The sequence below is a fragment of the Scyliorhinus canicula genome, chromosome 15 (genome assembly GCF_902713615.1).
Source record: "Scyliorhinus canicula chromosome 15, sScyCan1.1, whole genome shotgun sequence".
Taxonomy (NCBI): domain Eukaryota; kingdom Metazoa; phylum Chordata; class Chondrichthyes; order Carcharhiniformes; family Scyliorhinidae; genus Scyliorhinus; species Scyliorhinus canicula.
Genome location: NC_052160.1, coordinates 123617778 through 123629824, shown reverse-complemented (window position 1 = coordinate 123629824; position 12047 = coordinate 123617778). Strand labels below are relative to the sequence as shown.

Sequence of the window (12047 nt, the reverse complement as noted above, 5' to 3'; positions counted from 1 at the left end):
AATCTCCTCTGTACCCTTTCCAATGCTTCCACATCCTTCCTATAATATGGCGACCAGAACTGCACGCAATACTCCAAATGCGGCCGCACCAGAGTTTTGTACAACTGCAACATGACCTCATGGCTCCGAAACTCAGGACGCGATTCTCCACACCCCACGCCGGATGGGGAGAATCGCGGGAGGGCCGGGCGAATCACGGCATGCCGCCCTGGCACCCCCCCCGATTCTTCCACACCCCCCCCCCCAAAATGGCGTGTCGCGTTTCTCACGACCACCGGCGATTCTCCGGCCCGAATGGGCCGAGCGACCTGCCGAACCCGACAGGTTCACGCCAGCGCCAACCACACCTGGTCGCTGCCAGCGTGAACAGTGCGCAACCGGTGAGTGTGGGGCCTGTGGGGGGCGGAGGGAGGTTCGAGCACCACGGGCGTGCTCAGCAGATGTCTGGCCCGCGATCGGAGCCCACCGATTGTCGGGCCGGCGCCTCTAAAAGACGCACTCTTTTCCCTCCGCCGCCCCGCAAGATCAAGCCACCATGGCTTGCGGGGCAGTGGAGGGGAAGACGGCAGTGTCATTCCCGGCGCGCCGCTTTGACGCAAGCGTCAAGGCCCGGCGCGCGGAATTCACGTGCTGCCGCTCCTAACCCCCCCCCCCCCCCCCCCCCCCCGGGGGGGGGGGGGGGGGTGCAGAGAGAAAGAGAGAATAGGGGGCGAGGAGCGGCCTTCAATGCCGGAGTGAAACACTCCGGGTTTCACTCCGGCGTCGGCTGTTTGTCTCCCGATGGGAGAATTCCGCTCTCAATTCCTCTACCAATAAAAGCTAACACACCGTACACCTTCTTAACAACCCTCTCAACCTGGGTGGAAACTTTCAGGGATCTATGGACATGGACACCGAGATCTCTCTGCTCGTCCACACTACCAAGAATCTTACCATTAGCCCAGTACTCTGTCTTCCTGTTATTCCTTCCAAAATGAATCACCTCACACTTTTCTGCATTAAACTCCATTTGCCACCTGTCAGCCCAGCTCTGCAGCTTATCTATGTCCCTCTGTAACTTGTAACATCCTTCTGCCCTGTCCACAACTCCACCGACTTTAGTGTCATCTGCAAATTTACTCACCCATCCTTCTACGCCCTCCCCCAGGTTATTTATAAAAATGACAAACAGCAGTGGCCCCAAAACAGATCCTTGTGGTACATCACTAGTAACTGGACACCAGTCAGAACATTGCCATCAACCACCACCCTTTGTCTTCTATCAGCTAGCCAATATCTGATCCAAACTGCTAAATCACCCTAACTCCCATGCGTCTGTATTTTTTGCAATAGCCTACCGTGGGGAACCATACCAAACGCTTTACTGAAATTCATATACAAATCAACTGCTTTACCCTCATCCACCTGTTTGGTCACCTTCTCGAAGAACTCAATGAGGTTTGTGAGGCACGACCTACCCTTCACAAAACCATGTTGACTATCTCTAATCAAATTATTCCTTTCCAGATGATTATACATCCTATCTCTTATAAACCTTTCCAAGACTTTTCCCACAACAAAAGTAAGGCTCACTGGTCTATAGTTACCAGGGTTATCTCTACTCCCCTTCTTGAACAAGGGGACAACATTTGCTATCCTCCAGTCTTCTGGCACTATTCCTGTAGACAAAGATGACTTAAAGATCAAAGCCAAAGGCTCAGCAATCTCCTCCCTAGCTTCCCAGAGAATCCTAGGATAAACCCCATCCGGCCCAGGGGACTTATCTATTTTCACACTTTCCAGAATCGCTAACACCTTCTCCTTATGAACCTCAAGCCCTTCTAGTCTAGTAGCCTGTATCTCAGTATTCTCCTCGACAACTTTGTCTTTTTCCTGTGTGAATACAGACGAAAAATACTCATTTAGCACCTCTCCTATCTCCTCGGACTCCACGCACAACTTCCCACTACTATCTTTGACAGGCCCAACTCTTACCTTAGTCATTCTTTTATTTCTGACATATCTATAGAAAGCTTTAGGATTATCCTTGATCCTACCTGCCAAAGACTTCTCATGTCCTTGCTTGGCTCTTCTTAGCTCTCTCTTTAGAGCCTTCCTAGCTAACTTGTAACTCTCAGGCGCCCTAACTGAACCATCACGTCTCATCTTTACATAAGCCTCCTCTTGACAAGTGTTTCAACTGCTTTAGTAACCCATGCTTCCCTCGCTCGACCACTTCCTCCCTGCCTAACAGGTACATACTTATCAAGGACACGCAGTAGCTGTTCCTTGAACATGCTCCACATTTCCATTGTGTCCATCCCCTGCAGTTTTCCTCTCCAGCCGATGCATCCTAAGTCTTGCCTCATCGCATCATAATTGCCTTTCCTCCAGCTATAACTCTTGCCCTGCGGTGTATACCTATCCCTTTCCATCGCTAAAGTAAACGTAATCGAATTGTGGTCACTATCACCAAAGTAAAGCAACAACCATCTCCAAGAAGACATTGACCCTTAAAACTCAATGGCATTATTATTGCTGAATTCCTCATTATCAACATCCTGTGGGGATGACCATTGGGCAGAAATGTTCCTGGACCAGCCATATAAATACTGTGGCTACAAGAGAAGCTCAGAAACTAGAAATCCTGTGGAAAATAACTCACCAGCTGTCTCCCCAAGTCTGTCCAGCATCTACAAAGCACAGGTCAAGAGTGTGATGGAATACATTCCACTTGCCTGGATGAGTCCAGATCCAACAACACTCACAAATCTTGACACCATCCAGGGCACAGGGGCCTGCTTGATTGGTATCCCTTCCATAAACATTCACTCTCTTCATCGCCAACACAACACAGTGGCAATATGTGCACCATCTACAAGATGCACTGCAGGAACTCACCAAGGTTCCTTCGACCAGTGATTTTGAAACCTTTTTCCCGAGGCCCCCCTTTTGCCAACCGACCAACCTTCAGAGCACATGCCAACCTTCACAACCCACAGCAGCCAACCTTTGTGACACACGCCACATTTACTTACCTTTAATGTGAAAGGGGAGCCTGCTTGGTACTCACCATCTAACTCTGAAAATGTTCATAGAAGTACAGGGCAATGCGTATTTCAGGTGCAGACTTTAGCCAGTTCTTTGTGCCATCTTTGTTTTTGTGAGAATAAAAAATTCAACCTCGCACATGTAGGTTGTTGTGAAGGGCAATGGCAACAAAATGCTTGTTTTATTCAACACTGAATACTCCTGGGAGATACTACTCCAGAATGCTGACAGCCTCATGGGCTTTTGGCATATTTTTAATATGCTGTTATAGGTCAAGTACAACAGCTTAGCCTTTTAATTTTCAGCCAGCTAATGCTGGGATCTCAACCTCAAAAGGAATTTTTCATCCACCACTTTCTCTTTCAAAATCTGAAACTTCTCTCATTTTTTAGTACTTCACTGTATATAACACACATGGGTTCTTGAGTGTTGTTAGATCCTTATTTGCATTGCAGAATTGACAAAACTATACCTGAATGAATCATCTGTTTGTTTCCCGAGTTAAGTTTCTTCTTTGTAGGCTGTTAATCAGAGGCCCTTGGAGCTCTGTACAAAGCTAACACTAGCATTGACCTGTCCTGTCCTGGGCTCTCCAGCAGATTCAGATGTGAAATCCCATTTAGTAGGTAAACTGCCTATTTCTGTCTCTGGCCATTTCTTACTTGTAAGAAAACGATTCATCTTCACAGTCCTCTTGCCTTGCTTGCCAGCAGCTAGAAAATGGAAGAAGCTCACCTCTGTGATTTGGCACCAAAAGCACGTACATAGAGGTCACTTGTCGCCAAGTGGACATTGCCAGGCGCATGACCTGTTCACTGACGACATTTCTGGCCTGAAGACTGCACAAAGCCTAATTTCTTCTCATATGAAAGGGGGCACAAGCAGCAATTCAGCAGATAGCAGCTGTTGGGTGCTTCTCTCGTCATCAGGACCACTGCACCAATGCCACAACCGATCACTCCACAACCCTCCTGAAACCCACCTGCCACCCACTCATGGGTCGCATCCTGTACTTTGAAAAACCCTGCCTTAGACAGAACCTTCCAAATACTTGACTATTACCATCTAAAAGAACAAGGGCAGCAGACACCTAGGAAAACTATTGCTGGAAGATCCTCTCCTAGCAATCACCATCCTAACTTTGAAATGGATTACCATTCCTTCGGTGTCGCAGGGTCAAAAGCCTTAAATTCCCTCCCTGATAATATTATAATAATCTTTATTATTGTCACAAGTAGACTTACATGAACACTGCAATGAAGTTTCCCTGATGGCATTGTGGGTATACCTACACCAGGGGTGGGCAAACTTTTCTGTGCAAGGGCCACATTCAGAAATTCACAATTTTAAAGGGCCGCATAGTATATTAAGTAAAATAATTAATATTTAAAATAGCCAAAATAAAAGGTTTTTAAAGAAAAAAAAAAGCAATTAATTTTTATTAATTAATATTTTAAAGTAGAAACTTTACATGAAACACATTTATTTGAAAAACAAAGTCACTCAGTTTAAAGAAAAAAAAGCAATTAATTTTTATTAATTAATATTTTAAAGTAGAAACTTCACATGAAACACATGTTGTGCCGAGCAATGATCACCCTACTCAAGTCAGCGTATCCACCCTATACCAGTAACCCAACAGCTCCCCCCCCCCCCATTAACCTTAATTTAAAAAAAAAATTTTTTTTTAAACTTTTTATTTTTTTATTTTTTTTTATGACTTGATCTTGGTGGGCCGCAAAAAGACCTTTGGCGGGCCGCATGCGGCCCGCGGGCCATAGTTTGCCCACCCCTGACCTACACCATTTGGGCTGCAGTGGTTGAAGGAGGTACCTCACCACCATCTTCTCAAGGGCACTAAGGAATGACCTCACAAGTGCACAAATGTTTTACATAGTTCTCCTTTTCACATTTTTTGAAAAAAAATTTCTCCACACTTTTTCTTCCATCTGATATTAGGATAATTGAAATCACTACTAATGATGCTCAATTTATTTTCAATTTCTTGAAATTTCCCTATATTTCCTCCTCCTTCATACTATTGAGAGTCTATTGTGAGCACTGGTAATGTGAGCACTAGTACCGTTGTGGTTTATTAACCAAATAGATTATCCTGCTGTAGAATTACAATACCCCTTGATCAGTACTGACTGAATACTTTGTTTGCAGGAATGTTTATTTGATAATTTTGACAAAGAGTCATCGCACTCGAAACGTTAGCTCTTTTCTCTCCCTACAGATGCTGCCAGACTTGCTGAGATTTTCCAGCATTTTCCCTTTCGTTTCAGATTCCAGCATCCGCAGTAATCCAATGTTTATTTCAATTTTGTCCATGTTTTAAGTCATGTATTTCATGATTCTTCAGGCTCTTCAATGGTAATATAGCTCACTGTGTTCTGTCTTTTAAAATTAAATGAGTTAATTCTCTTTTTCCCCCTTCTCTAATAGGCCGCCTACATGAACTGCTCGTCATCCTAGGCATATCTGTATTTCTGGTGGTGTCCTATTGAGATTAATGCTGTCTTTAGAGCTACTGAACTGAAACAACGTCTTGTCTGTTGATTTGGTTTGTAACTGACAATCTTCTCATTCAAACCTCTGATGTGCTTATACTAGGTTTTCTGTCTAACCTTTCAATTAATGTATTTACCGCTTAAAATACATAAATGCCTGCATTAAAATATATTTAACACGGAAAAATATATGTACACAGTCAAAGCACAAATGTAAATATAGCCTATGCTTACTGCAGAACAAATTTTGTCTGAATTTGTTTCCATATTTTTAAGGTCGCTTTGTATTTCTGACCATTATGATGCAGTGAAAATTTTTACAGTGAAAACTTTGTTGGCCATGTTTTGTCTTTGGAAATAAGACTTGTGACACTAGAATACAGTCCACTTGAGGGAAGTGAGTTGGATTCGAGGTCATAGATTAATTTCATTCAGGAAGAAAGTGAAATTAGTGTACATCACCACTGTACTGTTTATTTATGGAATGTATTCAGAACGGAATAGCACCTTTGTCTCTCCAGCCTTCTGCATATGACTGACAGTTGTCTAAAAGGAAAAGTAGCTTTTTTGATTTGTTGTTAACTGTCTTCAGTAAAATGTCATTTAAGAAGACTACTTCCTGCTTCAGTTATAATTTTCTTAAGTGATTAAAAAGATCTGCAGTATCTTATTGTTTGAAACACATTAATTTACTTCATGTTCACTAATAAGAGATTACATTGTTACAATTGAGGATAAGCACTGAAAAGTGCCGTTTCTGCCTCCTCATTCATGGAAATTAGCTGTATCCATGCATTTTCAGATGAAGAGGATAAAGTTTTATAAAATGTGTTTTGCTGGAATATCAAATATTAGTTTTGCCTCATACATTTGTCAAAAATTCAATTTTCTTCAGCTGATTTTGTTTTAAATAAATTTTTATTTTTCAGAGAAGTTATGATATCAGCAAAATAAAAATGAGGTAGAATTTTCTGTTCAGATTTAAGTATCAGCTTGTTCTGATCAATCTGTATGGTATTCAGTTGTGTTGGAAATCTGAAGGTCTTCTTTTCTATATCTCTGTTGTGAAAGCATTTTTATATCCTGCATCTTGGGTTAATTGCACATCATAGAATTTTGGTCCAATCTCAATTTTTACTATGAGATATACATTAGGAAATGCATAAAACAAACACCAGGGGCGGGATTCTCCGAGCTCGCGGCGGGTTGGAGAATCGCCGGGGCATGGGAAATTCCCACCATGGTGCTCCGGCAACTGGAGAATCGACGGCTATCGCACCCACGCGGCGCCGGTCGGGTGCCGCTGAAATAGACCCCGTGGCGATTCTCCGGGGGCGACCGGCTGAACTCCCGCCGAGTCCCACTGGCGTGGTTCCAATCTGGTACCACCTGGTGAGAGGTCGGACCTGCGGCCGCGGTGGATGTCCTGGTGGCGGGCCGGGGGGGATCTGACTCCAGGGGCCTCCACGGGGTCTAGGCCCATGATCAAGGGCTTCCGATCGGCGGCTGCGATCTGGAGAGGGCCTACCTCCTTCTGCGCGGCCCGCAGTAAGGTCCCCGACATGTTGCCCCGCGCTGGCACGGAGATGGCAACCACGTGCATGCGCCGGCTCGGAGACGGATGTCATGCGCATGTGTGGACCTGCGCCGGCCGTGCAGGGCCGCCTTTCATCGCCAGAGCAGCGCGCAGCACTCGGGCGCCGTGCTAGCCCCCTGAACACCAGTGAATTGCGGGACCAGGAGGCTTGTTGATGCTGGTGTACATCACTTCGGTGTTTACGCCAGCGTCGACACATGCCCGGGATTTCGGAGAATCCCGGCCCATATAATTGCTCACTCAGGGCGCGATGCTCCGGAAAGATTTCAAAGTGTGGTTGCGAACAAGAACTGTCACAAGCTTTCCGGTGCTTGGAGACCGGCAACGCTATTCAACATTAATTGATACACTTAATGAGGTCCCACAGGATTCTTGTCGCAAATGAAGGCTCACCAGCCAATTCGCTGTCATTGCAGTCGTCAGCAAGGTCGAGCAGCACTTGCTCAGCCAACCCCAGCCAGCTTGCAACAATGGCACCCAGGAGTCCGGCCCCAAGATTTGGGAATGCAGATCTGAGGAGGCTCCTGGACATGGGGGAATAGGACATCGGTCCTGGAAGGTCTGGCACAGGGCAGCCAGTGCTGCCTGTGACGAGGTCACGGCGGCTGGGAGCTCCAGGAGAGTGAGCAGGAGGTCTGGCCTCCAGTGCTGGAAAAAGATCAACGGTCCACATTGGGCAGCATGAGTGAGTAGACACCAATGCACACACCCCCATCCCCCTCCCAAGACCTTTCTGCGAGCATCCACCCCTGTAATCTCCATGCGGCCCCCTAACCCTTCCTCCACCCCCTCCCTTCAACCACCCACATCATTCCCTTCACCCCCCTATCCCTTCAATAATAATAATAAATAATAATAATAACTGCTTATTTTCACAAGTAGACTTCAATGAAGTTCCTGTGAAAAGCCCCGAGTCGCCACATTCCGACGTCTGTTCTGGGAGGCCTGTACGGGAATTGAACCTGCGCCACTGCCTTGTCCTGCATTACAAGCCAGCTGTTTAGCCCAGTATGCTGAACCACCAGCCATTCCGCCACTGTGAACCATGCATGTGGCTTATGATGCCTTCTTTGTGCCTCCTCAGGAAAAGCTCTCCCACAATCACCGGGTGACGGCCCAAACTGACAGTGGGGTTCCAGGCTTAAAAAACCTCACCTCCTTCGAGAAACGTGCCCTGGAGGTGACTTGGGTGGTCGAGGACAGGAAGGTCACCAATGAGGTGTATGGCGGATGCTGCAGAGTTGAAGAACCACCGGGCTCCAAACAGAGGACCTGTCAATGGTGAGTTGTTATTCCTTTATTGACTGACCCATCCCTCTCATGGATCAGATGTCCATTTTTTCGCAGGTCCTCCTGCCGACAGTGCCAGCCCATCCCACATGGCACCCTCTCCAGCCTCCCACCAGACTACCTCGGAGGAGATCTCTGAGGAAGACACAATTGAGGCGTCACAGCTGCCATCCCCTCCTTTCACCAGTGCAGATGCATGCATACATGCATCTCAATGCAAAATGGTATTGGTCAGGCTTCTGGGGCACAATCTGATGAGCACCATACAGCTACTGATGCCCAACAGGTGGAGGCAGGAACCCCCAGGCAAAACAGCAGGGAGTCTGCTGGATCCCAGGACCCAGCCGGTTCTCAGCCTAATGCTGAGCCGATGGAAAAGGTATTCCCGGAGAGGGTTTAGAGCGGTCAGGATATTCAGAGGGAGATAACAGCAACACTCCAGCAGATCCTTTGCCGATTGGAGGAGGCCCAGGAGCTACTGGCGCAAGAGTTGTCCCTGGCAATGCATGGCACCGAGGCCAACACTGCTCGGGTGCACAATGTCAGCACCATTGGTCAAGGTGTCCAAGGTGTCGTTCAGTCGTTGATGGTCATGGCTGAGGGCCACATCAGAATGTCCGCCTCGCTGTGGGATGTTACCCAGTGTCAGATTGATGTTGGTGAGGTTCTGCGTGACATGTCCCACTCTCAGATGGTAAAGACCCAGACGCTGCGGAGTTAGTCTTATTCGCAGGTGGGCATTACCAAGATGCTGCAGAGCATGTCCCAGTCACTGTCCCAATGGTGCCCCCCCTTCCTCCATCCCCCCCCCCCCCCCCCCCAAACCAAATAATCCTCGATGTGCTTTGCTTTCCTAGCTCTCCCGTTAAGTCCAGGTATGTCCCAGATTGCGCATCAGAGGTGGAGGCAGCCAGCCATTTACCCCTTCTCGTGGCCTTCGATGCCCCTGTCCTCAGGCCTCTGGGGCTGAGGGTCCCGGCGCACTTGTTTGCGGCACATGTACAGCCATGACTGTGAGACACGGCCTCATCAGAGAGGTGGAAATCAGGGGAGCTGGTGGCCACCGTTGCCACTCCTTGGGATGGGTCTAGGTTGCCACTCAGGGGCCTCTCTGTGGAGTCCATAGAGCCCTGGGGTTCATCTTGAGATGGAGGGTCAGCTGGTTCGAGCCCCGACTGCCCCCGCATCATCCGGCTCTGCCAGCCCTGGTGGCTCACATGATCTGCACCATCATGTCAACGTCCACAGTGGCCGGAGAATTGTGCCTTAAATAACTTACCTAAACACTGCATCTTCACTAGCCTCTTTCCTGGGATCATCTTCATTTGCAGCGCAACAAAGATAATTTAATACCAGATATTATGCATTACCTGACTTTACCATGAACCATTGACATTCACATTTTTAACAGAAATGCAGCTCACTTGACAAGTAATCTGCATGAATGTAACCAGTTTTATAACGTCTGATTTTAAAGGGAAAACTGGATGAATGTGAATGTTCATTTTTACCAGAGTTAGTTTGATTTTTACAATGATTTCATAACTATCATAATATAAAAGGCCCAATAATGTTTTGTTTTTCTCAAGCCTAATGTAAATTTGAACATATTTTATAAATATAAAGATCCAGACCAGCACCTTGATTTCTTAGATTATATTTTATCCAGTATTCCTATATCTATTTGTTGGCTAGGATTTAGCTGTATTGTGCAGGTATTGTATTTGGTTTGTGCTGAAATTATAAAGTCGCCATAGTTCCAGATGACTTTCCCCTTTGAGGGGTAGAGCTGACTGGTGGTGATTTAACGGGAGGATCACCAGACCTTAGGCAAGCGGCAAGGTTGAGAAGGCGGGCCTTCATGAATACCCTCAACCAAAATGGGAATTGAACCAGCGCTGTTGGCCTCCTTCCGCATCACAAACAAGCTGACCATCCAACAGAACTAAACCAACCACTAACTTACTGCTGAAATTAAACTTTGGAAATAGAAATTCTATGCTGCATTTATATGTGTACTTTTACTTCGCAGATCAGTGTTTCCACCAGCAGTTATATAACACTGAGATGGAAGAGGACTGTTGCGCTTTGTATAAAACAAGTGGTGACGTTTGAATCTTCTAATGTGAGAGTTTTGAGGCAATACAATATAGTGAATGTAAAAATTAGTTAACCAAGTGGATTCTGATGCCACTGAATATTGAAACCAATCTTTTAAACAATGCATGTACTGTAAATGCTTTTAACAAACAGTAAGGTTGCTAGATTCTTGAAAGTCTACATTATGACCTGGTTTGACTTTGCTGTGTTGAGAACAGAGCCAGGACACCACAGAGGCTGCCTGACGTGCTGATTATTTCCAGCAGTTTCTGTTTTTATTTTGCTATAATGTCTGTTGTTGTACAGCTGTGGGCACGAGGGCTGGTTTAGCTCACTTGGCTAAATCGCTGTATTTTAAAGCAGACCAAGGCAGGCCAGCAGCACGGTTCAATTCCCGTAACCAACCTCCCCGGACAGGCACCGGAATGTGGCGACTAGGGGCTTTTCACAGTAACTTCATTGAAACCTACTCATGACAATAAGCGATTTTCATTTTTCATTTTCAACAGCGACCTAAGATGCAATCCTGCATAGTATGCTGAGAGAATTGGCCAAGTTTATGGACAAGCAGGCAGCAGCTCAAAGAAACATTGATGAACAAGCTGCAGCCCAGAATCTGCAATGCACAGGGAAATGGCCATCTCCAGGCCATCCCAGGGACAACAGAACGATTGTGCCAATCATACTCATCTAAAAGACACAATGGCACCTGCATTCCTTATTTGGAATGGTCTACGTCCCCAGACACCTACAGAAATGGCCGGTGAGTGCATGCCCCACAATCAAGGTGGCAGGCCCTGATTGGACTTGATCGATCAGGGTGATCGAACCCAAAATGATTGATTGGTGGCATCCCAGGGACCATCCAAAAAGGCATGAATTAAAAGGTTAGGTTAAAAGGTACTGTGCCTCCCTAGAATCGCTCTCTGAACATGCAGCAATGAAACAACGATGATCTTCACCGGCCAACACGAGGAAGACTATCACCCCACCATTAGAAGGAAGACCAGAGCCAGAAACAGACCTGACCAAGGATCGGACACTGAGGACTACAGGATTCAGCACACAGATAAAGGCCAATATCTGTCTGGTACTTGCTAGTCACTCTGAAGTTACATTAAGGTCTCGTATGAACTTGTAGTACTCTGTAGAATAACTTATATTGATGGTGTGATTGTTTAACTATAACATTGTAGGAATGCAAATAAATACTGTTTGATTTAAACATGTAGACTTGCAGTCATTTGTCTACTGCATATGGGTTAAGACACACTGTAGTAGCTACACATTGGCGACTCTGGTGGGATATTGACAAGAAGTGACTTTGTTGCTCCGATATCGAATCCCACAAAACCTAATACTCAGGGAGATTTAGCCTGAGCCTGAATTAAGACGGCAAATGTCCCACATAACGGACAGGATTTCAAGTAAATTGAAGGGAGTAGAAGGTCTCTATTGAAAGCTTATTTAAAAATCAGAACCCACAGGTGTGGTATTCCATATTGGACGAATCACAT

At 46.1% G+C, this 12047-nt stretch overlaps 1 protein-coding gene across 2 annotated transcripts in view; it reads left to right on the top strand.

Annotated features, from left to right (window-relative positions):
* LOC119979068 (complement receptor type 1-like) overlaps nt 1–11090 on the top strand; it is a 333444-nt gene extending 322354 nt beyond the window's left edge. The window contains exons 15-16 of one of the 2 annotated variants that reach the window (XR_005463633.1): nt 5479–5596; nt 11040–11090. Coding sequence is in view for 1 of the 2 variants with exons in the window: in XM_038821049.1 (XP_038676977.1) it covers nt 5479–5540 (62 nt within the window). In the remaining variant the exon portion in view is untranslated. Of the gene's footprint in view, nt 1–5478; nt 6119–11039 lie in introns of those variants that run through there. The other variant, XM_038821049.1, reaches the window with a different exon arrangement.
* The last annotated feature ends 957 nt before the right edge of the window (nt 11091–12047 follow it).